Source organism: Cydia amplana, chromosome 26 (assembly GCF_948474715.1).
Source record: "Cydia amplana chromosome 26, ilCydAmpl1.1, whole genome shotgun sequence".
In the NCBI taxonomy this organism is placed as follows: Eukaryota; Metazoa; Arthropoda; class Insecta; order Lepidoptera; family Tortricidae; genus Cydia; species Cydia amplana.
In genome coordinates, this window is record NC_086094.1 from 5,904,113 (window position 1) to 5,930,080 (window position 25,968).

The following is a 25,968-nucleotide window of genomic DNA, read 5'->3' on the forward strand; positions in this document are numbered from 1 at the left end:
AGTCCCTTCAATTATAAGTACCTATCGAAATATGTCACGCACACGCCAACGTCGTTGTTTTAAGTGGTATTGTGGGCACTTACTGATATTGTACGCTTGAACTAGCTACCTCGTATTCACGCAAAATAGGCACAATGGTTGTCGACTTGCGGAAAATGCCCAGTAAAACTAACTGTACAATTGAATCCGTTAACTGCACCAGGCCATGCGCTTGGCGAGGAACAGGACCCTACGGAGGAACCTGGTCTTCAACAGAACAGAAGGACATGGTGTCACGATCCTCAGTATTGAGGGACCGACTGAAGAAGAAGAATTTGTCAAAGTCCCGCGTATTACATCGGTATCCGGTCACGCAATTTTAAACAAAATATATGTAAAATATTATACTAAAAACAGCAAACGGAAAAGTTTAGGCTCATTTAGGATCGTGACTGTACCTGTATATTTTATTTCGATTGCAGTCGGGGACCTTGATATATTGAATTTTTCCCATTCACAGGTCCCCGACTGCATCGAAATAAAATATACAGGTACAGTCACGATCCTAAATGAGCCTAAACTTTTCCGTTTGCTGTTTACGACCCTGACAGAACACTTACCTATATATTATATTTTACATTCATTAAGTTGAGTACCTAACATAACTAAAAATTATTTTTAGCTTTTCAGTTCGCTTTTAAATTGCAGTCGTGTTTTTTAATTTTTAATTAATTTATTTTATTTTATACATTTTAGTGACCATACAAACCAACCACATTTTTTATATGATTTAAGGCACTTAAGTTCGTTATTAAAATACTCGTGGAAGTTGCAGGAAGAGCCCATCTATCTTAAGCTCCCAGTCTTTGCTTCTCGTAAAATATTGTTTCACAACAGTAGCACGTGTGCTCCGGGATTTGCAAAATTTGTCGTGCAAAATTAAAATCATCATCAAAGACCTGCCTTCTACACTTCTACAGTCATTTCTCAAATAATTTGTACATTTCGATCACATCTTAGATTTCTATAAAAATTGGTATGCTGGTAAAGTACATGAAGCTGAACAATTTCCACCATATTTCCCAAAATGTCCAAGAAAGTTTGTATGAAACATTCCTTTTTTGTTACCAAATGTGTAAGGAAATCTGGTAACAAAAAAGGATGTTTCATACAAACTTTCTTGGACATTTTGGGAAATATGGTGGAAATTGTTCAGCTTCATGTACTTTACCAGCAAACCAATTTTATAGAAATCTAAGATGTGATCGAAATGTACAATTTTTTTGAGAAATACTTACCTAGTCAATCGTTCAAACCGTTCCTTTCGTATTTGACACTTTCGCAATTGAAAATAACGTAAGCGCCACGTATGACGTTGTCGTATATAGCTGCAAAGAGAAATGTCATTAGCGCGATGTAGAACATTTCGTATTTTCTCTCCAACGATACAATTAAACATATAACTTATATATATTCGTATGATCGCCTTAAAAAATCCTTTCTTTTAATACCCCATTCAATAGATTTAGACAATTCATTTATCTTTGCGTTATACTTATATTTTGTAAAATCTTGTCCTACCAAATGAATAGTTTAAGCCATATTTTGTGTACAGTTTTAGAATCGTCTTTCAAAATCCTTTATTTTAATACCCAACTCGATAGGTTTATAAGTTTTATTTTTGTTTCGGTTGCACAATTTGCAGTGCATAATCCGCCATATTGGTTTTGTGATGACGTCACATAGCCTATGTTACTCGGGATGACGTAAGGATTCCAATGATATCTCAATCACCTAAATCGGTTCAGGCACTTAGCTGTTACGGTGTAACAAAGAAACTTACATACCCACATACAAACATGAACGCTGAAAACAATACACTCTTTTTTTGGGGCAGTCGTGTAAAAAGTTAACAATGTTTCTTAATGAGTGCCATACATTTTCTTTGATACTTAGATTACCAACACTGTTTTGAAACAATGTTGTTTATAGCTATGTGGCTTTATGAATAACGCTAAAAACTCTGGTAAAAAGTAAGTTATTAAAATAGATATCAAGTCCCACATCAAGCTACTTGCTACTAAAATATAACCATATCGTAACTAAGTCACTGACTATTTCAGTTAAGTAGAAAGGTCATGATAAAACAAATGAAATTATACAAAAACACTAAATTACCATTTATTTATACAAATTCTACACTTTCTCAGGCAGCCCCAAAAGTTTCCGGACCGATGACCCATATTGCTTCAACGTGGCATCACTTTCACCCCCGTTCATCAAATTTGACAACGCTTCAACATATCCGGGACCATTTGGGATCTTCGAAACATCAAAATTGTTATAATCATCTTCAGATAAATTAAGCTCCTCATTATTTGATCTTAAATGCCAGTTTATCAAATTCTTCTTAGATTTATTTAAGTTAAAATCATAATATTCCATATCCGATTCAGTTTTAGTTTTCTCCCAATCTTCAACATTCCATGACTCGTGATAGAGTGCCGTTAAAAGATAGTTAACATAATCCAAGTTCTGTTTGCGAAGCGGACATCGGTCAGCAGTGATAGTGACTAAATCTGTCTTGTCATCATAACGGTCTCCTACTAGTCGGAGGAACTTGTCACGAGCATGCTTGTCCAAGTTTAACGAAGACAGCTTTATTCTTAGAGTGACTATCCTAGCCAACGGGTTACGGATTGACGGACTGGCGTGGCAGTAATCGGAAGTTATAATCTCTTGAGGATAATGCTTTTCAATGGCTTCTTCGGAGTTCAGTTGTTTCGGCCATTCGGTGCAGAAGCTTTTGATGGCTTCACATTGAGCTTTGATGACCGGTGGAGTAAGGTGGAGGAAGTTAGGTATCTTCATGAGTTCAGCGTTAGCCTTTTTGCCCGGCGGAGCCATTCCTTTTGGCACGTAGCCCTGACGCAGCGGCAGAGGCACTGACGATGGGTGAAAGGTTTTTGGACCTGGCCAGACGTTACCCCAGTTCTGAAACAATAAGTTTAATCAAATTAAAGACTATTCTACCATCCACAGTTAAATAGTACGCAGATTGAGTGACTTAGGTTACATTTATGAACTTTATTTTCAAATACCTGGTCAGTGGCCATCCTATCTCCTCTGTCAGGCTGCACATCGACTCTCCGGGCAACTTTACGCTGTTGTCTTTGCGTTTTTCGCATAATATCTAAAACTCTAAACTCTTCCTCTTCTTCATCCTTTTTTAAGGTTACATCGGCTGCAGTGGAACTCGACCGCCATATTTTCGCGTTAAATACAGTCACAAGGTTGTTAGGCTTGTAATGCTTAATAAATACACTCATGTTTAAGCTTATTTTAAACAAATTCTATTGTTATTATAGTGCCATTTTTTATAGGTTATGGTTATTATCGGCCATCTTCTTCTTTTTGACTCATGGCTGGTGTTGCTTGCCTATGCTTAATACATTATTCAAAACTTTCTTACAATATAATATACACTTATTTATTCGTAATTTACTCATCAATCTCATCGTATGAACCTATGGAATAAAATACTAAATATATAAATATAACTGTGATTTTTTTTTTCTGATGCAACACTCTTCCGCCAGTGCCAAACTTGAATGAAAAGTATACATAGACATTCTATACATTCATTGTTACAAAAAGTAAATGTTTGAATCTTAAGGAGTGTCCGAGTCGTGATAGAAACGTTAATTTAGTCTAAAAAATCTGTTCCTAAATTGTGATCGACATACGCTATCATACATATATGTAGTTTCAAAACGTACAGTACTTTCTCGCCAACTACCCGCGTGGAGTCACCTCAATTACTATGCGACTGAAATGAGATGTATTTGTTAACTGTCACATTGGCGCTAGTATCAACGCAAATATTTCGGAAAAGAAAGAGAGATCCGACTATTTCTATCGATAACTACGGACAATAGAAACAAATTCAGTTAAACCGTAACAAATGTCATTCACTTCATAAGTTCACAAAAAGCTGTATTGCGTGTACTTATTTGAGAATTTCGTTGAATTTTCCATCAGAATCTCATGGTAACTTATTTGAGAAATAAAAATATGAGTGCTTAAAAATGACTGAAAACAATCGAAAAAGGTGCAGAAAATCTAAACTAGTGCCGAGGGAATGTGTTGACTATGTCGAAGATGAATCGGTTTTGCAGGTAGGCCATTTTGTAAGAATGCAGTTTGTGGGTACGCGAAATAATTGCTGTGACACATGTTATTTTATTATACGGATTAGAATTAATTTTCAATTAAGAATGGTTAGTTTGAAAATCAGTAGTACCCCCATTTTTACGTAACTTAAATAAATTTAAATTACTACATTGACAAAGATATGCTACGTACTCGGATGTGGGTAGACGTCATAGATTCAAGTTACGATGTACATTATTTTAATAAAATAGGTACATTGTAAGCACGTATGAGGCATTCTAAACATCTAACATTATACACATTCGAATTATTAGTTTTGTAAATCGTAATGTTCCTTAATAAATTAATGATTTTAAGTTTTACTTTAATTACATGTTTTACGCATGCGTGATGGAAGACACGTATATACCTTCTAAATTTTCGATTATTTTTATAGAATTCCTGAGCGTATCATGACATTGAAGATGAAAATGAATTATTTACTATGCCAAATTAAACTGATACCATTACATGGTTCAATTCAGTTACATAGTAGTAGGTAATAATAGGTATCTAGATTTTTTAGCAGCCCCTGGTACAGTCGCCATCAGATATATCGGAATGGTGAATCTGTTCACAAATATCTGAACAAAAACTCTATTATCTAGTCGGTAAAGTACATGTTCATATAATTTTAAGTACTTTGGTCGCGCAGATATATCTGATGGAGACTGTACATTGAGAACAAGATAATTATGAGACTGCTTAATAAGACGGTTCTGGAGTAATTATCGATATAGATAAATTACGTTTAAATTAGTTTTGTTATCCAGAAATAAAAGGCTTTTTTATTTATTTATTATTAAGACATACTCACTACATAAGCCAAGCCTTTGTGGGCGGAACCTATGGCTCTGCTTAGGTGACATATCCAATTTTTTTAAACACATTTATAAACTATTCTGTCTCATATTGCAGCAGCCAGCCCAAAAGAAACTCCTTCTAGAAAAAATCAAGAAAGAACCAGAAGACTACATCCCGCATGAACACAACCCATCTACGCATAAATTCTCAGTGGAAGTGGAAATCGAGGGCATGGACACCGCAGCCCCGGATGAGGACGCCCCCGACTACATGAAGTATCTCTTCAGTCTGTCCAAAGAATCGGAAGACACTGCGGAGAACACACAAAACTTAGATTTTGCTGATAATAGTTTACTTCTGGAACAGAAACTTACCGTTCCAGTGACCGAGGAAGAGAAAACTTGCGTTGTAGATGTGAAGAAATTGCAGAAAATGCTAGTTATACTGCATAGGAAGTACCCAAAGGAGCTAGAAGTTGTGATGCATTGTAGGAATCAATGGGGGCGGGCGTTCCATGAGAAATCTCCTATGGAATTCAAGAAAGCTCCTAAAGAGATCCTCTTACAAGACGTACTTTGTAGATGGAAGCAGTGGACAGTAGTTACTAGAGCTAGAGAGAGTCCTTACTGCTATAAATGCTATATTTGCGACAACGGTTGGTGGACATACACAGACTTTGTTACACATTTATCTCAGCATACAACGTATAAACTGCAAATTCAAACTAGAAACTTGGAGTGTGATATAGTTGCGTACGAAGGCGACACACCGGGCGTTAAAGACGTTGAAATACATGGAAAATGCACTAAATGTGCTAAAACTTATAACCACCATTTGACTAATAAGAGAGCTACGGATGTATATTACTACTGCAACTATTGCGATGAGAGATTTCAAACGTGTAGAACTTTAACTAAACATGAAGGCGGATGCCCTCGGAATCCCATAAGAGTCCTAGCGATCTCTAGAGCGGGAAAAGAATACTCATTCTCCGATTTCTCCTGCGAAGTATGTAAAACTCTTTTCTTAAGTAACCCTGATTTGGAAGAGCATATGATCATATGCCACAAAGTGCGATCAGACGAACCTATAGTCACCGTGTTCAAGACATGCAAAGATTGCGAGCAAAACTATTCTAACTTCTACTTCCATGTGTGTTTGAAGAAGAACTTTGTCACGGAATGCAAGCATTGCTTTAGAAAATTTCAGAATAAACAAATGCTAGAGCATCATTATAAGATGTGGGACAAAATAGTGCAGTGTAGACTTTGCGATAAGTATTTGGTGAAAAGTTGTATGGCAGCGGAGCACTATGCGTTGCATAGTGAACAGTTCCTGTTGGTGCATCGGTGTCTGGTGTGCAAGAAGATCAAGGTGTTTGCGAGCGATGAAGCGATGAGGAACCATGTCACCAAGTATCATAAGAGGTTTGATGCGAGAAGGCCGAAAACAGACAAGGTAAGCATTACCAGGCGTGGCTCACTCCGCGATATCGCGTCGCTACAAGTACCTACATGCATAGAGAAATAAGTAAGACAAGAGTGCTCACTCCATACATCAGTTCAGACTATTAATTTCAGCGTCTACATCTAGCATCGAGTAGCGGAACTATCATTACTGCTACATCTATTGTCAAGTAGCAGTACTGATAGTTCTGCTACTCAATGCTAGATGCTAATAGTCTTTTTGGTACTAAAACAGATGTATGGAATGAGCACTCTATGTATTTTTTTCTCTATGCTACATGCGGCCCACACCAATTTTGGTGTCTAGCCATAGTAGTTGCCGCGCACCGCTACGGAACGGACGCCTGCTCGCGCTTGCGCCACCTAGCGGTCATATCCGTCGTAATAGACGCGTTTTGTTAGAGAGCGAATCTTCTGTACCTAGTACTATTATTTTATTCTGTAGCATTACACAGTTGATAACATATCAAATTTCAAATATACACGGTGGAGTTTTCAATGGGGCACTGAATGCAGCTACCGGATCACGTGCTGTTACGTCAAAAGGGTCTTAGAAGACATTCCCTAACTTATTTTTTTTTATAGATATTGGAAGAAATGAACAGTCGGCAACAAGCGTCAATTCTTAAATGTTTTTTTTTTGGCACAAATCTATTCCATTTCTAATTTTTGGCTTTTCTAATCCCTAACTTATTATTAAATTGTACAACGGGACTTAACCGCGTATTTAACGCTGTCTTCTCCGAGACCACTGGGACAACGCCGTCCTCGAAACGTCGGAGGTAAATCTTAAAAACTTAGATACGCGATTAAGTCCCGTTGTACAATTTAATAATGTGTAAAAATCGTGAAAGTTTAAATCAGTGCCCTAACTTATTATTACTTAAGCATAAACATTTTTTTTTTATTCCAGATAATTATTCCAACAATAATGCTGCAGCAGTGTATGGTCGATAAAAGTAAGTTAAATATTTTTTAAATAAATCATAAATCATTTATTTCCTGTTCCTCATGCCCTGGAAGTGGGTCATTGTTAACCTGAAATAAATGTCATATACTAAGAAAAAGTGACCGAGGCTGGAATCAAACCAGCGTCCTCTACTATCGCGGCAGGTGCCTGAGCCATTCGGCCACCGGGCCACAGCGGTATAGGTCGAATTTTTCCAAGTACATATATGCACTTCATACTGAAGGCTTATGGCGCGCCCTGGCTACCCCTAAGTTAGAACAGTTTGGTTCGGCCTTCTAACTGGATCATCTCAGGTAGTTAGCGAGAGGGGAGGCACTCCGCTACCATGGAGTGCCTCATTATCTGAGGCGCGTCATACAGCAATACCTGACGGGGCGGGTAGTGCTCTATGAGCAGAGAGGTGTCCGGGGCGCGAGGGCCATGGTGTGTGGGGTCCCACAGGGGTCTGTCCTGGGTCCCCTCCTGTGGAACCTCGGTTACGACTGGGTGATCCGGGGGTCGCAGCTTCCACGCATGGTCACCGTATGTTATGCGGACGACACACTGGTGGCCGTACGGGGAAAGCAGCTGGAAGAGGTGCTCAGAAGGGCAGCGGTAGCGACCGAGCTCACGGTGCACCGCATAGGACTCCTGGGGCTTAGGGTCGCACTGCCGAAGACCGAGGCCATGGTCCTCGGGCGAATGAGGGCGTGGGGGCAGCTGCCGGCGGGCACTGCAGTGAGGGTGGGGGGCGAAGCTGTCCAGGTCAAGGCCCACATTAAGTACTTGGGCCTTGTCCTGGACAGAAGATGGTCCTTCGAGGAGCACTTTGCGAGACTGGCTCCTCGTCTCGTTGGTGCTGCCTCGGCTCTGGGCCGCCTACTGCCTAATCTGGGGGGGCCGAATGCCCCATGTAGGCGGCTATATGCGGGGATCGTCCGGAGCATGGCGCTCTACGGAGCGCCAATTTGGGCTGGACGACTGACGGGACGCGCGAGGGCATTGCTCCGTCGGCCACAGAGGGTGCTGGCCCAGAGGATGGTGAGGGCCTACCGCACCACCTCTCACGCAGCAGCATGCCTCCTTGCCGGCACCCCGCCTTGGGAGCTGGACGCAGGGGTGCTGGCGGACAGGTACCGGCTGAGGGCGGAAGCCAGGAGGCGTGGGGAGCTCCCAGACGCGGAGGAGGCCGAGAGGGTGATGCGGGGAGCCGCGGAGCGCCTGCGAGAGAGATGGAGGGAGGCCTTGGAGGATAGCCACTATGGAACCCGAACCATAGGGGCTATTCTCCCGATAATGGACGAGTGGGTGGATCGGGGCAAGGGGGCCCTGACATATAGGGTGACGCAGGTGGTGTCCGGACACGGCTGTTTTGGACACTACCTGCACAAAATACAGAGGGAGCCGGGGCCTCAGTGCCACGAATGTGGCGCAGCGGATGACACGGCTCAGCACACTCTGGAGGAGTGTAATCGCTGGGCCGTGGAAAGAGCTTTCCTCAGGGCAGCGACGGGGGTGGCGGACCTCTCGCTACACAGCATAATAGCGGCGATGCTGGGTAGCGAGAGGAAATGGGAAGCGGTGGCCTCCTTCTGCGAAGAGGTTATGTCGCAGAAGGAGGAGGCGGAAAGGGAGCGAGAAGCGGCTGCTGACGCGCTTCCTCTTCGACGCAGGCGGCAGGGTCGAAGGCGAAGGGCATATGCTCGCCTCGAGCCCTAGTGGGGCCGGCGGGTACCGAACCTGCATTGCACGGCCCCACACACGTCGTAAGGGTGGGGATCAAGCGTTTCTGATCCCCCCCCTGCATTGTGAGGGTGCCCTGGCAATAAGCCGGGGCTGCCGGAGGGCGCCGTGGTGGTATGATATCGATCCCAGTGTGCCCTCACGAACGGCAAAGAGGATGAAACGCCGGAGTGGGTTTAGTGGGTAGGGCCAATTTCTCCCCCCCTCTCGCCAAGAGAGGGACAAGGAGCGGCGAGTCCCACACACCGTGCGTGCGTGCATTCCCACTCCGTCAAAAAAAAAAAAAAAAAAAAAAAAAAAGGTAGTTAGCGAGAGAGATGGCGCTGCCAATCAATACGTATTAGAACAAATTAAATTGTGGGTCATAGTTGTTCTAGTAAGTGTGCAAGAAGTGATATATTTGACAGTAGTTCTGTAGTAAGCGACCAACTTTTTATTTTTGTCAAAGTGATTTACGAGGGGTGTTCAAAATATTCTCGGTATGAGAATGAAAACAAACAAGTACGAAAAGTTTGATATTTTTATTTTTCAATATACTCCCCCCCTATGTTCATACACTTAAAAGATCGATCAATTATTTTTTTAATCCTGCATAAAAATATTTTTTATCTTTGGTGTAAAAATGCTCCTCCACTGCCGCCTTCAATGCTTCATCATCGGAAAATTTATTTCCACGCAGATCCTTTTTAAGATTGGGGAACAAAAAGAAGTCGCTGGGGGCTAAGTCCGGACTATACGGTGGGTGAGTAACAGTTTCAAACCCACATTCAACAATAGCTGCCTTGGCAATATGAGCAGTATGGACGGGGGCGTTGTCATGCAGAAGCATAACACCTTTGGTTAACTTTCCTCGCCTCTTTTCTTTGATTGCATCCTTTAATTGACGTAGAATGTTAGCGTAGTACTGTCCTGTGATATTTACACCTTTTTCTTTATAATCGATCAGTAATACTCCTTCACAATCCCAAAATATCGTGGCCATGACCTTGCCAGCTGAAGGGATGACCTTGAACTTCTTGGGATGAGCTGAACCCTTAATGTGCCACTGCATGGACTCTTGTTTACTCTCTGGGTCATAATGATGAACCCAGGTTTCATCTCCAGTAACTATTCTTTGCAGCACCTCATCAGGATTTTCACCGCACAGGTCAATAAAATCGGAACAACAAGCTACACGCATGTCTTTTTGAAGCCGAGTCAGCATTCGCGGAACCCATCTTGCACTTACTTTTGACATATTAAGATGGTCATGTATAATATCATGTACGGTACCAATAGAGAGATTGGTTACTTGTGCTATAGATTTTACCTTCACTCGACCATCTTCCAATATAAGTTTTTCCACTTTATCAATATTTTCTTGTGAAGTAGCTACTACAGGCCGGCCAGGTCTAGGGTCGTCTTCAACACTCTCCCTTCCACGTTTAAACTCGCTTGACCACTTTTGAATGGTAGATAAAGAAGGAGCAGACTCACGGTAAACACAATCCGTTTCCTCTTTTATGGTTTTTTGATTTTTACCCTGTTTTGTCAAGAATTTTATCACGCATCGATGTTCTAATTTAGTTAACATTGTCAATTCCCACATGATGTTCATGTTTGTTCAGCAATTGCAGAAAAACAAAAGAACATCTCGGTTCGAATTATACTTTTTTTTAATGTCAATGAATAAACCTTAGCGGCCAGTAACGAAAGAAATTTTAGAAGAGGTTGTAAGATATCAATACCGAGAATATTTTGAACGCCCCTCGTACACCCTAACTCAGTGGCTTTGGTCGCTTTTTGCATAGATAAAAAAATTGAGTTGGTCGTTTTCTGCATAACTACGGTCATTTGTGCTCTCTAGAGCAAAACTCTCAAAGACGTCATCTGACTTGCGCGGCTTCAGCCCAATATCAACCTTCGTGCATTACGACAAGGTTCACGATGACGCGCCTCGCACGATAGGCGCGGCGTTAAACGTTTCAGTTTGCCATATTAATACAGAAAAGTGCGATTCTACCGTTATTTTTCTAATCCAAAAGAAAACTAGGTTAATAGGTAGGTAGATACATCTAGAAACATTGCCCTATTAATTATTTATTTCTATGAAATGTAGATTCTATTCTAACTAATTGATATAGTTACTCGAAATAGATATTTATTTATTTAACACATTCACTGCCACCCAGCCAAACAAGACATCCGCGTCAGGCCACAAAAATGCCGTCATATAAAGCTGTAGTACCACGATCCCGACTATCGGATCGTCCGGCCTGGGAACGAAATCATAAAATACCCGATAGTCGTGTTTTCGGCACTGAATGTGTTAATACATGTATAATCTGAAAGCATATATTTTTTAGATACTCCGAAGCCCGTACTAAAATCGACCACCGCTAAATCAACTAGTAAAGAGGGCTTCAAACTCACACGAGGCGAGACAGTATCACGTAAGTACACATGAATCTAGTATTAAACTGGGTTGGGCATGAGTGGTGGGGTAACTGACAGAACGGGATAGTCTTATGTATCTTTCAGTAGGAGTAGCAGCGAAAGAGCTATTATTGTTTGTCCTTGTCACAGTCTCACTTTTTTTTTTATTCCCCACCGTAAATTAGATGCATGATTGGTCGAATTGATTTGTTGCCCACCATAACAAATAAATTCGACCAATCATAGCGTCGCATTGCGTATGTTTTGTCCCTCACGGAGGCACGCGTATACCACTTCTATAGGATGCTACCTTCTATGTAAGTACATCTAATGTTTATTCTTTATTCAGGCAAACACTAAGTATAAGTTTACAGCTATAGCCAAGACACTTATACTGTTAATAGATATGTAGTCAGTATGATAAAATTAGTACACTTGTATTACACACATTATACACTTTTCGAACTTAACACGTTCAGGCGACCCGCTAGGCGGGTGCTCTGTTCGTTGCCAAGCGAATGAACCGTCATCGGTTACAAGCGTAGCGCGTTGCGCTGGCAGTAAATGCATTAAATTAAATACTGATTGTTTGTTTTACATTTGAATATTCGGAATTGGGTACTTTACTTGAAATAAATTATTTCACACCGTGCATGGAATAAAGCACCAGATAATTATTAGAAAAACATAGATAGAAGTTATTTTTAAACACAATTTCTATTTAATAAATCGGATGGAAGTACAAAAAGTAGGCGAGTTTACCGTGACGTCACTACTCACGTTTTCATATTAATTCCATATTAGCAAATCGTTTTGACAGTTCTAAAAAAGAAGCTGATTTGACTAGTAGGAAAGTAGCCAATTATATTTGTATAAAAATTACACCTCATAGGAAACCTCTCATATTTTTGTATGGGGATCGAAATATTCCGTTTCCAAGATGGAAATTTTCGACAACTTTTTTAAAAGTCTCTGTAACTTGCACATTTAAGTACATTTGACATACAATTCACACATTAAAAGAGCCGTGCTTCATTAGGCGGGTGTTTTGGCCATTAAACGCATTTATAAGCAGAGTTTAAAGACCTATATAGTGTAGATTTGATAACGTAACTCCCTTACGTACTTCTTGACGTATAGCGCTTACGACGTTATACATATAGCGCTTAAGCGAAAACGTGTAGTTTAGAAGTCTTTATATTCCAATATATCAATCACAGTACGACCTATTTTATAAAATAAACTTTTTCTTTACAGATGTTCGTGTCTACGTGCCAGTACATAAAAACAAGCCTCATAAAACCGACGATGATGAATCTCAATTGACAAATACAACTATAGCTCACGACGATACAATCACTATGAGACCAGACGCCGAGCCTACAGATATCACTCCTGTACGGATAAAACAAGAAAAAGATGAAACTGTAAACATACCACCACTGGTACCTATAAATATAACAGTGCCGTTACCTGAAAAACTAACAGGAATCAGCGAAAAGGCAATTAAAGTAGAAAAAATGGATATTGAAGAGGAAAAGATAACAGAAGTCGCACCAGGCGCTCAAAATCCAGTTAGTAAGGAAAAAGATTTTAACAAAGATAAAGAAGTTAACAAAGAAAAAGACGTTAGCAAAGAAAAAGAAGTTAACAAAGAAAAAGAAGTTAACAAAGAAAAAGATGTTAGCAAAGAAAAAGATGTTAGCAAAGAAAAAGATGTAACTGAAGAAAATGAGGATCGTAAAGACATGAATAACATAATGGCAGAATTGACAGAATTTCTCGATATCAAACCTGATATTGTCAAAGAGGAAAAACTGTCAGATGACGAAGCGGCGCAGGCTACGAAGGAACTCACGAATTTACTACAAATGTCAAACACGGATACTGACATATCCAAAGTTTTTAAAGCTTCAAGCGCTTTTGCAGAAGAAATAACAGACAACTCGGAACATTCTACAGTATTCCAGATATCTAAAACAGTGCTAGAGTCGGTGAAACAAGAAAAAGACGTAGCCCATGAAGGTGAGGATCCAATAGCGGTGAGCCCTAATACTTCAAGTCAGAGTGTCAGTGAAACTTCAGATTTGAGCTCGTTAAATTTAGAACCAGAAGTCATACTGAAAGCCGGTTATAGAAAGAGGAAAATCTACAAATGTAATAAGTGCGATTTCTCAGGATTCCACAGAGAATATAAGGAGCATACTAATAATCATTGCAGCAAGCCTATCGCTCAAGAATTCATTTCTGATGTCTACTATAATTGCACGAAATGTGACAGAGGATTCGCTACTTTAAAAAAGTACGCTTTACATTTTGAAAAGCATGGCTACCGGTACATGTCGTGCCCGCAATGCGGTCAAAATTTCGAAAGTCTAACTAAACTGATGCCACATTTGAACGGCCATTTGAAAGCGCAGTTCTTTAAGCTGCAACTTATAAAAAGCTGCGAAGACATTGATAACTGTAAAGTGTATGAGTGTAAGAATTGTAAGGAGACGGTCGATCAGGAGAAATGGTTCGAGCATTGGGAGCGGCACCTAAAGCTGCTTGAGCCAGCGGGGAAGGCTCCGCAGGAAAATATAAAGGTTGGAGAGAACGGTGAACGGTCTCTTAATGCAAGCTCGCTGAAGGAAGTCTTAGGTAATATGATCGCTTCACTACATATAAAACAAAGTCGCTTCCCGCTGTCTGTCTATGTATGCTTAGATCTTTAAAACTACGCAGCGGATTTTGATGCGGTTTTTTTAATAGATAAAGTGATTCAAGAGGAAGGTTTATGTATAATTTGTTAACGAGAAGCCGAGGCGGGTCGCTAGTCTATTATACCATAATGAACCGTACTGGCAATAAAATAAGGTTAATTTGTTGAATTATTTTATGCAATTTTGGTTGTCGCCTGTCGTTATGGTTCTTTGAGTCACAGCCCTGTGACAGACAGACAGACAAACGGAATGCGGAGGGTTTCGTATGTCTTTTGGGTACGGAACCCTAAAAAGCACCCAGTTTCGTCTGTTTTTAACCCACAATGCAAAGAGAGGGGTGTTATATGTTTGACGCCAATGTCTGTCTGTCTGTCTCTCTGTATGGGACTGTGTGTGTAGCTCTCCAACGGATAGACCACTTGCGATGCGTTTTTTTACGTTAAAGCTAGTTTCCTTATGGTGTTTGATAAAAATCGATCCTGCAGTTTGAAGAATATTATCTTCCTCGCGTTGTCCCGGCATTTTGGCCACGGCCCATGGGAGCCTGAGGTCCGCTTAGCAACTAATCCCAGGAATTGGCGTAGGCTCTAGTTTTTACGAGAGCGACTGCCATCTGACCTTCCAACCCAGAGGGTAAACTAGGCCCGTATTGGGATTAGTCCGGTTTCCTCACGATGTTTTCCTTCACCGAAAAGCGACTGGTAAATATCAAATGATATTTCGTACATAAGTTCCGAAAAACTCATTGGTACGAGCCGGGGTTGAACCCGCGACCTCCGGATTGCAAGTCGCACGCTCTTACCGCTAGGCCACCAGCACTTCAGTTTGAAGAATATCATCTATTTTCCAAAACGATGTAAAGCAAAAAAAGCGTAGCTAGTTTTTTATTTTTTTATTGAATACTTTTTAATTATTTCCTCCAATCACCAGAGACCCTCACCAAACAGTACACCAACGAGAACCGGCGCGCGAAAGCCTGCATCGTGTGTTCCCGTGTCTTCGAGCGCAAGAACGACACAAAGCGCCATCTAGTCGAGCATCTTCTAGAAGACGCTTACGCCAACATACTCACCAACCAGATGCTCAAATGCCAAATATGCGGGGACCTACACAAGAAACCAGATAATTACAAGAAACATATGAGAGATCACGCGAACTTACCTATATACAAATGTGGGTTATGTAATAAAACGTTCAGTGATTCTAGTAATTTCACTAAACATAAGAAGATACATAATTTGAAGGCGTACATATGTGATATTTGCAGTAAGAAGTTCCAAGCGAAAGCGTCTTTGGAGAAACATATACAGGTTAGTTGTAATAGTTATATAGTGAGTCAAAGGACTGTCTTATTTCAAACATAGAGAGAGTCATACTATCTTTGTCTTACACTAGTACTAGCACCCAAAAGAAAAGGATGAGTGTAGTTTTTTTTGTTCCTATTTACCATAGACAAAAAAATACATAGAGTGCTCACTCCATACATCAGTTTTAGTACCAAAAAGACTATTAGTATCTAGCATCGAGTAGCGGAACTATCAGTACTGCTACTTGACAATAGATGTAGCACCGACCGGAAAGTCTTATGCTGTTGAGATAAGACTTTCCGGTCGGTGCTACATCTATTGTCAAGTAGCAGTACTGATAGTTCCGCTACTCGATGCTAGATGTAGACACTGAAATTAATAGTCTGAACTGATGTACGGAGTGAGCACTCATGTCTTACTATATTTCTGTATGTATTTACTGAAAAATTGGTTTTACCATCTATAGTAGAGAGTAAATTGATAGAGTGTTAACCTCGTCAAAAAAAAAAACAGTTTTGTGACGCTTTTTCACATACATTTTGTATAGACCGTCACAAAACTGACACCCAAAATTTGTTTGAAAGACTGGGGACACTTTATTCCTTTGTTTTCTGTCCTCGTGAGTCGAAATAACCCATTGTTAGGTTTCGAAAAAAAGGTTAAGGGTACCATTTGTTCTGAAAACCCCCATAAATAGCAGTAAGCTTAACAGTTTTCTGTATGTCAGTAAATTTTGGCAACTATAATTTTCTAAGAAATAGAAATGTAGTTTAAAGCCTCTGGTCTGTTACTCTGACATCCACCAATGAACAGCTGCCAGACGCCCCAGTATCAGATCCTAATAGGTCGTTTTTTCCACAGATGCACATGGAAACAGACCCTATAACGTGCGACCAGTGCCAGCGCGTGTTCTACGACCGCTCCTTCTACAAGCGCCACTACCGGCAGCACCACGACAAGATACTCACCAAGTTCAGGTACCTGTGTGGGCTCTTTAACCTTTTAACCGATAACTTGCGACCAGTGCCAGCGCGTGTTCTACGACCGCTCCTACAAGCGGCACTACCGGCAGCACCACGACAAGATACTCACCAAGTTCAGGTACCTGTGTGGGCTCTTTAACCTTTTAACCGATAACGTGCGACCAGTGCCAGCGCGTGTTCCACGATCGCTTCTACAAGCGGCACTACCGGCAGCACCACGACAAGATACTCACCAAGTTCAGGTACCTGTGTGGGCTCTTTAACCTTTTAACCGATAACGTGCGACCAGTGCCAGCGCGTGTTCCACGACCGCTTCTACAAGCGGCACTACCGGCAGCACCACGACAAGATACTCACCAAGTTCAGGTACCTGTGTGGCCTCTTTAACCTTTTAACCCATAACTTGCGACCAGTGCCAGCGCGTGTTCCACGACCGCTCCTACAAGCGGCACTACCGGCAGCACCACGACAAGATACTCACCAAGTTCAGGTACCTGTGTGGCCTCTTTAACCTTTTAACCCATAACTTGCGACCAGTGCCAGCGCGTGTTCCACGACCGCTCCTACAAGCGGCACTACCGGCAGCACCACGACAAGATACTCACCAAGTTCAGGTACCTGTGTGGCCTCTTTAACCTTTTAACCCATAACTTGCGACCAGTGCCAGCGCGTGTTCCACGACCGCTCCTACAAGCGGCACTACCGGCAGCACCACGACAAGATACTCACCAAGTTCAGGTACCTGTGTGGCCTCTTTAACCTTTTAACCCATAACTTGCGACCAGTGCCAGCGCGTGTTCCACGACCGCTCCTACAAGCGGCACTACCGGCAGCACCACGACAAGATACTCACCAAGTTCAGGTACCTGTGTGGGCTCTTTAACCTTTTCACCGCCCAACGAGGTTGGCTATGATGCGCCGTGCACGATCGCGTGGCGTTCAGGGGCCCGTTTCTCAAAAGCTTGTAACTTGTAATACAAGTGGAAGTCCCTTTATAACAAAAGCTGTCATAAAGTGACACCCGCTTGTATTACAAGTTACAAGCTTTTAGAAACGGGCCCCAGGTGGCCGATTTTTAGGGTTCCGTAGCCAAATGGCAAAAAACGGAACCCTTATAGATTCGTCATGTCTGTCTGTCTGTCCGTCTGTCCGTCTGTCTGTCCGTCCGTATGTCACAGCCACTTTTCTCCGAAACTATAAGAACTATACTGTTGAAACTTGGTAAGTAGATGTATTCTGTGAACCGCATTAAGATTTTCACACAAAAATAGAAAAAAAAAACAATAATTTTTTGGGGTTCCCCATACTTCGAACTGAAACTCAAAAATTTTTTTTTCATCAAACCCATACGTGTGGGGTATCTATGGATAGGTCTTCAAAAATGATATTGAGGTTTCTAATATCATTTTTTTTTCTAAACTGAATAGTTTGCGCGAGAGACACGTCCAAAGTGGTAAAATGTGTGTCCCCCCCCCCTGTAACTTCTAAAATAAGAGAATGATAAAACTAAAAAAAATATATGATGTACATTACCATGTAAACTTCCACCGAAAATTGGTTTGAACGAAATCTAGTAAGTAGTTTTTTTTTATACGTCATAAATCGCCTACATACGGAACCCTTCATGGGCGAGTCCGACTCGCACTTGGCCGCTTTTTGAATTTCGACCGCTCGATTTCGTGTATTTCGTTGAATAATATCTCCACTACTGTTAGGCATTTAAATTCTACTAATAGAATAGGGATGTTGACACATGTTGAATTTTATAACAAAATCTAGTAAAATAGATAGCAAACGAGATATTAAAATAAAATATTGAAAAATTACAAAAATACAGGACCTGAAAGTTTCAAAATTTAAGTTTTTTTTACTTCCAAAAACGATAAAAGTAAGGGTACCATTCGATTCCTTACATTTCACCAAAAAAAAATTGTATAGCAACTATATACATAAACGCAATATTTCACCGACAAAAACGCAATTTTCTTGTTTTGTCCATACTACAACGTGGGCGATGACGTCACGGCCTCTGGCCGTTTTGTATAGGGCGTTTCGCGAGTGAAGTGCGACTGTCGGACTTTGACTACAATTTCTGATTTTTGTGTTACTTTAATGCAATGGGTCCCATATAGACATTTGATCCTAAAAACAAACCCGATCGATTGATACCATAAAAAAAAATTAGTCAGGTAGCCTATTGAAAACGAGTGGTCATTACCATTAGATTTCCAATTTCTATCGCTCGTATTAAAAAAATGCATTTCGCCGTTTTCCACCGATTTTCGAGTGACGAAATCGAGCGACCGAAATTAAAAAACCGCCCCTCAGCACTGTGCAGGCCAGCGCGTTGGAGGGTCTGCCATCTTGTGGCCTGAATCGGAAACATAAACTGTACATTGACATTTCACGCCAAAAAGAGTGCTGCCCTCTGCAGTTGACGTACATTTTCTTGTGCATTGTAAGTTCTGCCATCTTGTGGGCTACATTGAAAGCTTAACACATTCAGTGCCGAAAACCCGACTATCAGGTATTTTATGATTCCGTTCCCAGGCCGGACGACCCGATAGTCGGGACCGTGGTACTACAGCTTTATATGACTACATGTTTGTGGCCTGGCGCGGATGTCTTGTTTGGCTGGGTGGCAGTGAATGTGTTAAACTTGACATTTACACTTCGCACCAATAAACAGGGGGCTCATGTGCTGCCCCCTACAGCTGTTCACATGTTTTTTCAGATGCATGCTCTGCCGCGAGAAGTTTGCGTCGCTCCGCGAGAAATGGGACCATCTGTGGTACATACACAAACAGCGGAAAGAGAAGGCCGACTGCCCTATATGCGGCGTCTCGTACAGGAAGTTCAACGATGTGAAAAAACACGCTTTGCAGGTTGGTATATTACATTCTAACAAGCTTTTATACTCAAACCATAGAGAAATATAAGTAAAGAAAGAGTGGTAACTCCATACATCAGTTTTCTTACCAAAACGCGAGTTATATCGTAGTCAAGGCAAGTAGCGGACATTATCAGTACTGCTAGTTGATAATAGATGTAGCGGCGAACGAAAACTAACGCTTTCTTTAGCTAATATTATAACCGGATCGACCAGAACTCTATTTTCAACTCCTTCCGCTTATAATATTAGTTGTAAATTATTTTAGTAGTACATTTTTCGTCAGCGAAACTTGTGACATCTGGTGTCAAGTAGCGGTACTGATAATTCCACTACTAGACGTTAGATGTCGACTACGAAATAACTCGCATTTAGGTAAGAAAAGTGATGTATGGAGTTACCACTCTTTCTTTACTTATATTTCTCTATGGTTACCATCGAGCTGATCTGATGATGGACACAGGAGGTGGCCATGGGAACTGTGATAAAACAACGCAACCTAATTGTGTTTGGGTTCGTTAGAATTGTCTCGACGAAAATTACGAGTAGTTGTTAGATAAAAGCTTTTTTACAAGCTTTTATTTAGTTTCACCTATCCCGTTGTCTGTCTGTCGGTCTGTAATCAAATCTCGCAAGTTAAATTTGATCCACTTCCCGGTTTCCGAATGAGCTGAAGCCGAATTTTGCATACACATGTAAGTCGGGTGACAATGCAATATTATGGTACCATCGAGCTGATCTGATGATGGAGACAGGAGGTGGCCACAGGAACTCTGTGATGAAACATTGCAATCTAATTGTGTTAGGGGTTTTTAGAATTTTCTCGATGAGTATTAGTTGCCTGTCGTAAGAAAAGTACAGTCAGCGATAAAAGCTTGTACCAAAAATTAAATTTTTGCCAAAAATTATTAACACGCTTTTATTAGGTCGACCTGTATGTAACTAACATGTAATGGAATCTTGCAAGTTAAATTTGATCCACTTCGCGGTTTCCGATTGAGCTGAAACTTTGCATACACATGTAAGTCGGGTGACAATGCAATATTATGGTACCATCGAGCTGATTTGATGATGGACACCGGAGGTGGCCTTGGGAACTGTGATAAAACAACGCAACCTAATTGTGTTTGGGTTCGTTAGAATTGTCTCGACGAAAATTACGAGTAGTTGATGTTTTCAGATACACGGCAAGTCCATCACACTCTCGAGTCTGTGGAGTTTGCTCAGCAAGATCAAGGGTACAGAGGACTTGCAGCGGATGCAGGATAAAGGGGAGGGGAGTAAGAGTGGGGTGAAAGAGGAAGTGGCCAGCAGCGATGATGATTGTTTGTTGATAGAGGAAGAACACGAGACTCTGGTTGTCTATGACTAAGTTTTTATATAACACTTTAAACTCTCGCGTTTTGTACACATACAATACAATACAAATACTCTTTATTGCACACCTCATTACAGAAAACAATACGGATAATACAGGAAGAAGAGGTTAAACAACAGGCGGTCTTATCGCTAAAAAGCGATCTCTTCCAGACAACCACATGTTTAATTACACAAACATTACGCGATATAATTTAATTGTTTTAACCTTTAATTCCGACGTTTCAGCTGAGTTGCACCAGCTGTGGTCACGGAAAGACTAAAACACCACTAAACTACTACTACTAATTTCGGGTAGTTTAGTGGTGTTTTATTAATATCTCCGTTGACATTTGTTGGTCACGTCAGTCTTTCCGTGACCACAGCTGGTGCAACTCAGCTGAAACGTCGGAATTAAAGGTTAAAACAATGAAATTATATCGCGGTAGACCCGTTTGTGTAATTAAATATGAGTTTTTATAGTACTTGTATAGGTATTGAGGTACGGCCACGTCACACAATATCGATACGGACAAAGCGTTTAAATTGTGTATACAGTACATACCTTAATGTGGGGGCATTATCCATGAAAAGGGACCTTATTGTCGCTGGCGCTTACGCCGCACGGCGTCGCGTGGCCTCGTATTTATACCGGAGCATCGTTAATAATGGCGTAAGCGCCATCGACTATAAGGTCCCTTTTCATAGATAACGTCACATATGGGCAATAAGGTCATGGCAGAGAATAAATAATAGTACTAGGTACAGAAGATTCACTCTTTAACAAAACGCGTCTATTACGACAGATATGACCGCTAGGTGGCGCAGGCGCGAGCAGGCGTCCGTTCCGTAGCGGTGCGCGGCAACTACTATGGCTAGACACCAAAAATGGTGTCGGCCGCATGTACTTGTAGCGACGCGATGAAATCGTGTAGTGCGCCACGTAAATAAATATTATAGGACATTATTACACAGATTGACTAAGCCCCACGGTAAGCTCAAGAAAGCTTCTGTTGTGAGTACTCGGACAACGATATATATAATATACAAATACTTAAATACATAGAAAACAACCATTACTCAGGAACAAATATCTGTGCTTATCACACAAATAAATGCCCTTACTGGGATTCGAACCCAGAACCGCGGCTTCACAGGCAGGGTCACTACCCTCTAGGCTAGACCGGTCATGGTCATTTATTGGCGCGTTAGAGGGTCTGCCATCTTGTGACCTGAATGGGAAACAGAAACATGTTTTGCCAAAGCAAGTGCTGCCATCTACCGTACGTTTTCTTGTGCATAGTAGGTTCTGCCATCTTGTGGGCTACATCGGAAGCATAAACTTCACATTTACGCCTCGCGTCAGAAATCTGACGGCTCCTGTGCTGCCCCCTATAATTCATACACGCTTTCTTCCCTATATAAAACTGTATGGAAATTAGATAAGTCTTATTTTGTGACCGTTTGAAAAATGGCATCGAAATCAGTTTAGTGTTATGTTGACATGAATTGATGAACGAATGTTTTGGAAAGTATTTTTTTATCGTTAAAATTGTAAGTTTATGGTAGTTAAGTATTTTAGTACCAGTGATTTAGACATTCAATATAAATCTCTACTTGTAACTTATTGTCGGTATTTTCCGCCTAGAAGGTGTATTGTATGATCTTAATATTCGAATGACCATACAATAATATGTAAAACGTACTAAAATTCTATGGTTTTGTATGTTAAACGCTACGCCAATATATGTAATATGTATGTTTTTGGCACAACTGAGTTAGGTTATCGAATAAATTGAATGTGTATAAAATCATTATTATGTACTTTAAAATACTACGGTTTTTTACAGAACCTCCTTTTTAGTGACTGTTCTATTCTTTGCCGTAGTCTGTTAAAAAGGGGTACATTTTTATTATTTTACAAGTACCCCTTATATTTTAATTTGCATGCTATCTTAATGTAATTTGCTGTAATACAATTAATATCTTCATAATATGTGCCTAGAAATACTTTGAACTTATATATGGGTTATTGAATGTTGAGTTATTTCTGAATGAATCTTATGGTTTTAAACTCATCATGTTTTGAAAATTGTTATGTTGTAAGTATTTTTTTAGTATTGAGTGGCTTATTTTGAATGACATATTACAAATATGTAAATTCTGTAATGTACTACTTGACCTAAGGATTTTTACATGGACATGCGAGTTGTTACATAAAATTATGTACGATCTGTTATATTATCAAGGTCAATAAATGTATACTTTTCTTAACTTGTGTTTTATTAAGTAGCTAATTATACCTATTTATTAATTAAAAATTTGCGACAAATTATTCACATTAACTGCTAAAAACCCGCTAAACTGAAAATCTTAATTAGATTCCAAAAAAAGTAAGACAATGTTGCCACTTTTTACTAGCGCGTCTTGTATTTATGTAAAAATAAGTAAATAAAACTACTTTTTTAAATCGTAGGAGTAAAATTACCAATAGGTATACTGGGTCAACCAAATCTTGTCAGTAAATAGGAACAAAAAAAACTATACTCATCCTTTTCTTTTGGGTGCTAGTACTAGTGTAAGACAAAGATAGTATGATTCTCTCTGTCTATGTTTGAAATCAAACACACCTTTGACACACTATAAATAAATTATCTTAGCGTGTTTATTTATAAAAAGGAATTTACTATTTTACAAACTTATTATTGCAGTGGCAACATTGTCTTACTTTTTTTGGAATCTAATTACGATTTTCAGTTTAGGTGGGTTCATTTTGTATTGGAAACATTGATATAGAATAAAGAACTGGATACCCAATCAGCCGCAAAAAATGGCCCCACAAAAGTGATGTTAAAACAGATCACGCATTACTTTTTCGTTTAGTCTTGTTTGAAACGCTCAAATGTGAAGTTGTCAACAATTACGAAATGTGCCGTCGAAATATGTAAAAATAAGAATGATAAAACAAGGAAAAAGGATGGAATGTATTTCTTTCGGTTAGTTCTTGGGATAGCATTACATAATTTATGTAATCTGGTGGTAATTTTATGGTTTTGAATAAATTAATTTGTTACTACCAAAGAAGGGATGTCAAGGAACAAAAATCTAATGAGTCGATGTGAGGTCAATATTTTTTTATATTTTTATATGGCATTCGTAACGAATAACATAATGTTCAAATTCAAGATTTCCAAGAAAACCTATGACACGTGCAAAGTGTACTGCTATTTAATTATAGCAAGAGATAGGGGTGATGCAGTTTTATACAAGGCAAAACGGCACTTGTGTGTTCGGCCCATTTCCCTGTTTCCTACATAGGTATACACCACCAATAAGGGCTTATATCGACTAACTGTAAATGCTAAACCTGTCTGAACACAGTGACAACCACAGGATTTTTTTTTATAAAGTATGGACTTTATAAAAACAAGCAACAATGGTTGCACTCCAGGAGTGCCGATAGAAGTGAAAAGTCTTGAAAAGGAGTCCGCAACATAAATGTCAAATAACATTGAGTTTTTCTTTATTGATTTAAATGCCATCTAAATTATGAGTGGCCACCTTACGGGGCTTACGGTCACGTGATCGCCTTACGCCCCTTACGGTCACGTGATCGCCTTACGCCCCTTACGGTCACGTGATCGCCTTACGCTGTCTCGAGTTTATCATTTTTTCCCCACCTCAAAAAGTGCCCAGCGCCGCTAAAGAAGTTTTCACTTCAAAAATTACCCACTTCTCAAAAATCCAATCAGTACCAATAAATGTCCCCGTGCACCGGTGCGATTAGTAGATCTAAAATACACAGTTATTTTATTTAATAAATTGTTTTTATATTTAATAAGTTATCTGATTAGGTTTTTACAGCACATTTATAACTCCCGTAACTATGCCAACCTTACTCTGCGTGGTACAATTACTGTCGGTGGCGACACGAGCACGCTCGATCAAAAATTGCTGGCGGTTAAAAGGTTAAAGAAGTATACTTATTTATTAAAAATTAAATTTGTTTGAATTTGAACCACGATTTAATTTTATTTGAGCTCCCGATTAAATTAAATTTGTTTTATTTATTACTTCAATTGGTTTACTGGTACTGTACAGTAATACCTAATAAAGTGTACCAAAGTGACTCCATTCGTTCATTATTCTCGTTTGACGTTGTTTGACGTAAATACGTTACGTTAGTGCCATCGGACTAAATTTTTTAACAGTGTTGGTACCTCTGTTTGCAAATTTGACACTTAATGCTTACGACATTAAGCTCTTTTATGTACGAAACATTTATCTTGACTCAATATTTACGTAAGCGTTTTTATCATCAATGCAAATGGTGCGAAACGTCATTGGGATCCACATTTGTTGACGTTTTTGTTCTGCTTTGTGTGTCTATTTCTTTTATATTAAGTCAGTGATTGGAAATAGAGCGCTCGGAACGCTTTAAGTGATAAGGGGTCGTCCAGCCCTAGTAGCACGGTCGCGTTTTTATCATTTATCACCATGCCTGTCACGTTCTAACAAGTATGTAAGTGCGAAAGTGACGGGCTTAGTGATAGTGGATAAAAATGGATCCGTGCTGAGCCCGCAGAAATCATGTGATCATATTTGTCTTTCCCGCTTTGAAAAACAATTACACGTGATATCTTTTCTGACCCCCCCATCGTGATAATTCGTGATATTTTCCTTATAATATAGTTTTACGTTTAGGTGCCGAAATAAAACGACGCAATGCTTTTATTATTAATTTATTTTATCAATATAATAATAATATGTATATAATGTATAACTTACAGCCATATGGAGCGTCGGTGACGGCGATACGAACCAAATCAAACACAATACCGAAATCATTGCCAAAATACTAATAAAAAAGTTACACAATCATTCGCGGCCATAGACTAGGAATCCTCTAGACGGAGTTTAGAGCAATTATTTCATGGAACCGATGCTGCCAAAAATACTGGGGTGCGGGGGACGAGGTGAGCGAGTCCCGTGCCGTGATTGGTCCGTTCAAAGACACGGACGTCACACAAAGACACTGACTCGAGAATGGAGTAAAACTACCGTAAATTTGTGGCAGAGCGGGTAGCGCTACTATGCTCAGTCTGGAGGATGTCTTGTCTATGTTCGCGGCCCACCGAAGCAAGCGTCGAAATCTAAAT

General features: G+C 40.2%; 2 protein-coding genes across 2 annotated transcripts; one reads left to right on the forward strand and one right to left on the reverse strand.

The window, feature by feature from the left end:
• Positions 1–2,144: 2,144 nt before the first annotated feature.
• Positions 2,145–3,366, reverse strand: LOC134660314 (small ribosomal subunit protein mS35). The gene is made up of 2 exons (XM_063516059.1): positions 3,081–3,366; positions 2,145–2,973 (listed from the first exon to the last, which is right to left on the reverse strand). The coding sequence occupies exons 1-2, from the start codon at positions 3,306–3,308 to the stop codon at positions 2,176–2,178; spliced, it is 1,026 nt and encodes a 341-aa protein (XP_063372129.1). The 5' UTR covers positions 3,309–3,366; the 3' UTR covers positions 2,145–2,175.
• Positions 3,367–3,685: 319 nt separating this feature from the next.
• Positions 3,686–20,825, forward strand: LOC134660082 (uncharacterized). The gene is made up of 11 exons (XM_063515782.1): positions 3,686–4,157; positions 5,110–6,453; positions 7,375–7,428; positions 7,729–9,079; positions 11,499–11,585; positions 12,826–13,196; positions 13,305–14,211; positions 15,204–15,583; positions 16,442–16,557; positions 19,298–19,448; positions 20,634–20,825. The coding sequence occupies exons 1-11, from the start codon at positions 4,068–4,070 to the stop codon at positions 20,823–20,825; spliced, it is 5,043 nt and encodes a 1,680-aa protein (XP_063371852.1). The 5' UTR covers positions 3,686–4,067.
• The last annotated feature ends 5,143 nt before the right edge of the window (positions 20,826–25,968 follow it).

What these genes read in the sequence shown, in the direction of transcription:
- LOC134660082 (XM_063515782.1), top strand. Translation starts at nt 4,068, where the DNA reads ATGACTGAAAACAATCGAAAAAGGTGCAGAAAATCTAAACTAGTGCCG. An exon ending in TGGTCGATAAAAGTAAGTTA is followed by an intron (nt 7,429 to 7,728) that starts AATATTTTTTAA and finishes CATCTCAGGTAG; the next exon opens with TTAGCGAGAGGGGAGGCACT. An exon ending in AAGATACTCACCAAGTTCAG is followed by an intron (nt 16,558 to 19,297) that starts GTACCTGTGTGG and finishes ATGTTTTTTCAG; the next exon opens with ATGCATGCTCTGCCGCGAGA.
- LOC134660314 (XM_063516059.1), bottom strand. Translation starts at nt 3,308, where the DNA reads ATGAGTGTATTTATTAAGCATTACAAGCCTAACAACCTTGTGACTGTA. An exon ending in ATAGGATGGCCACTGACCAG is followed by an intron (nt 2,974 to 3,080) that starts GTATTTGAAAAT and finishes TTATTGTTTCAG; the next exon opens with AACTGGGGTAACGTCTGGCC.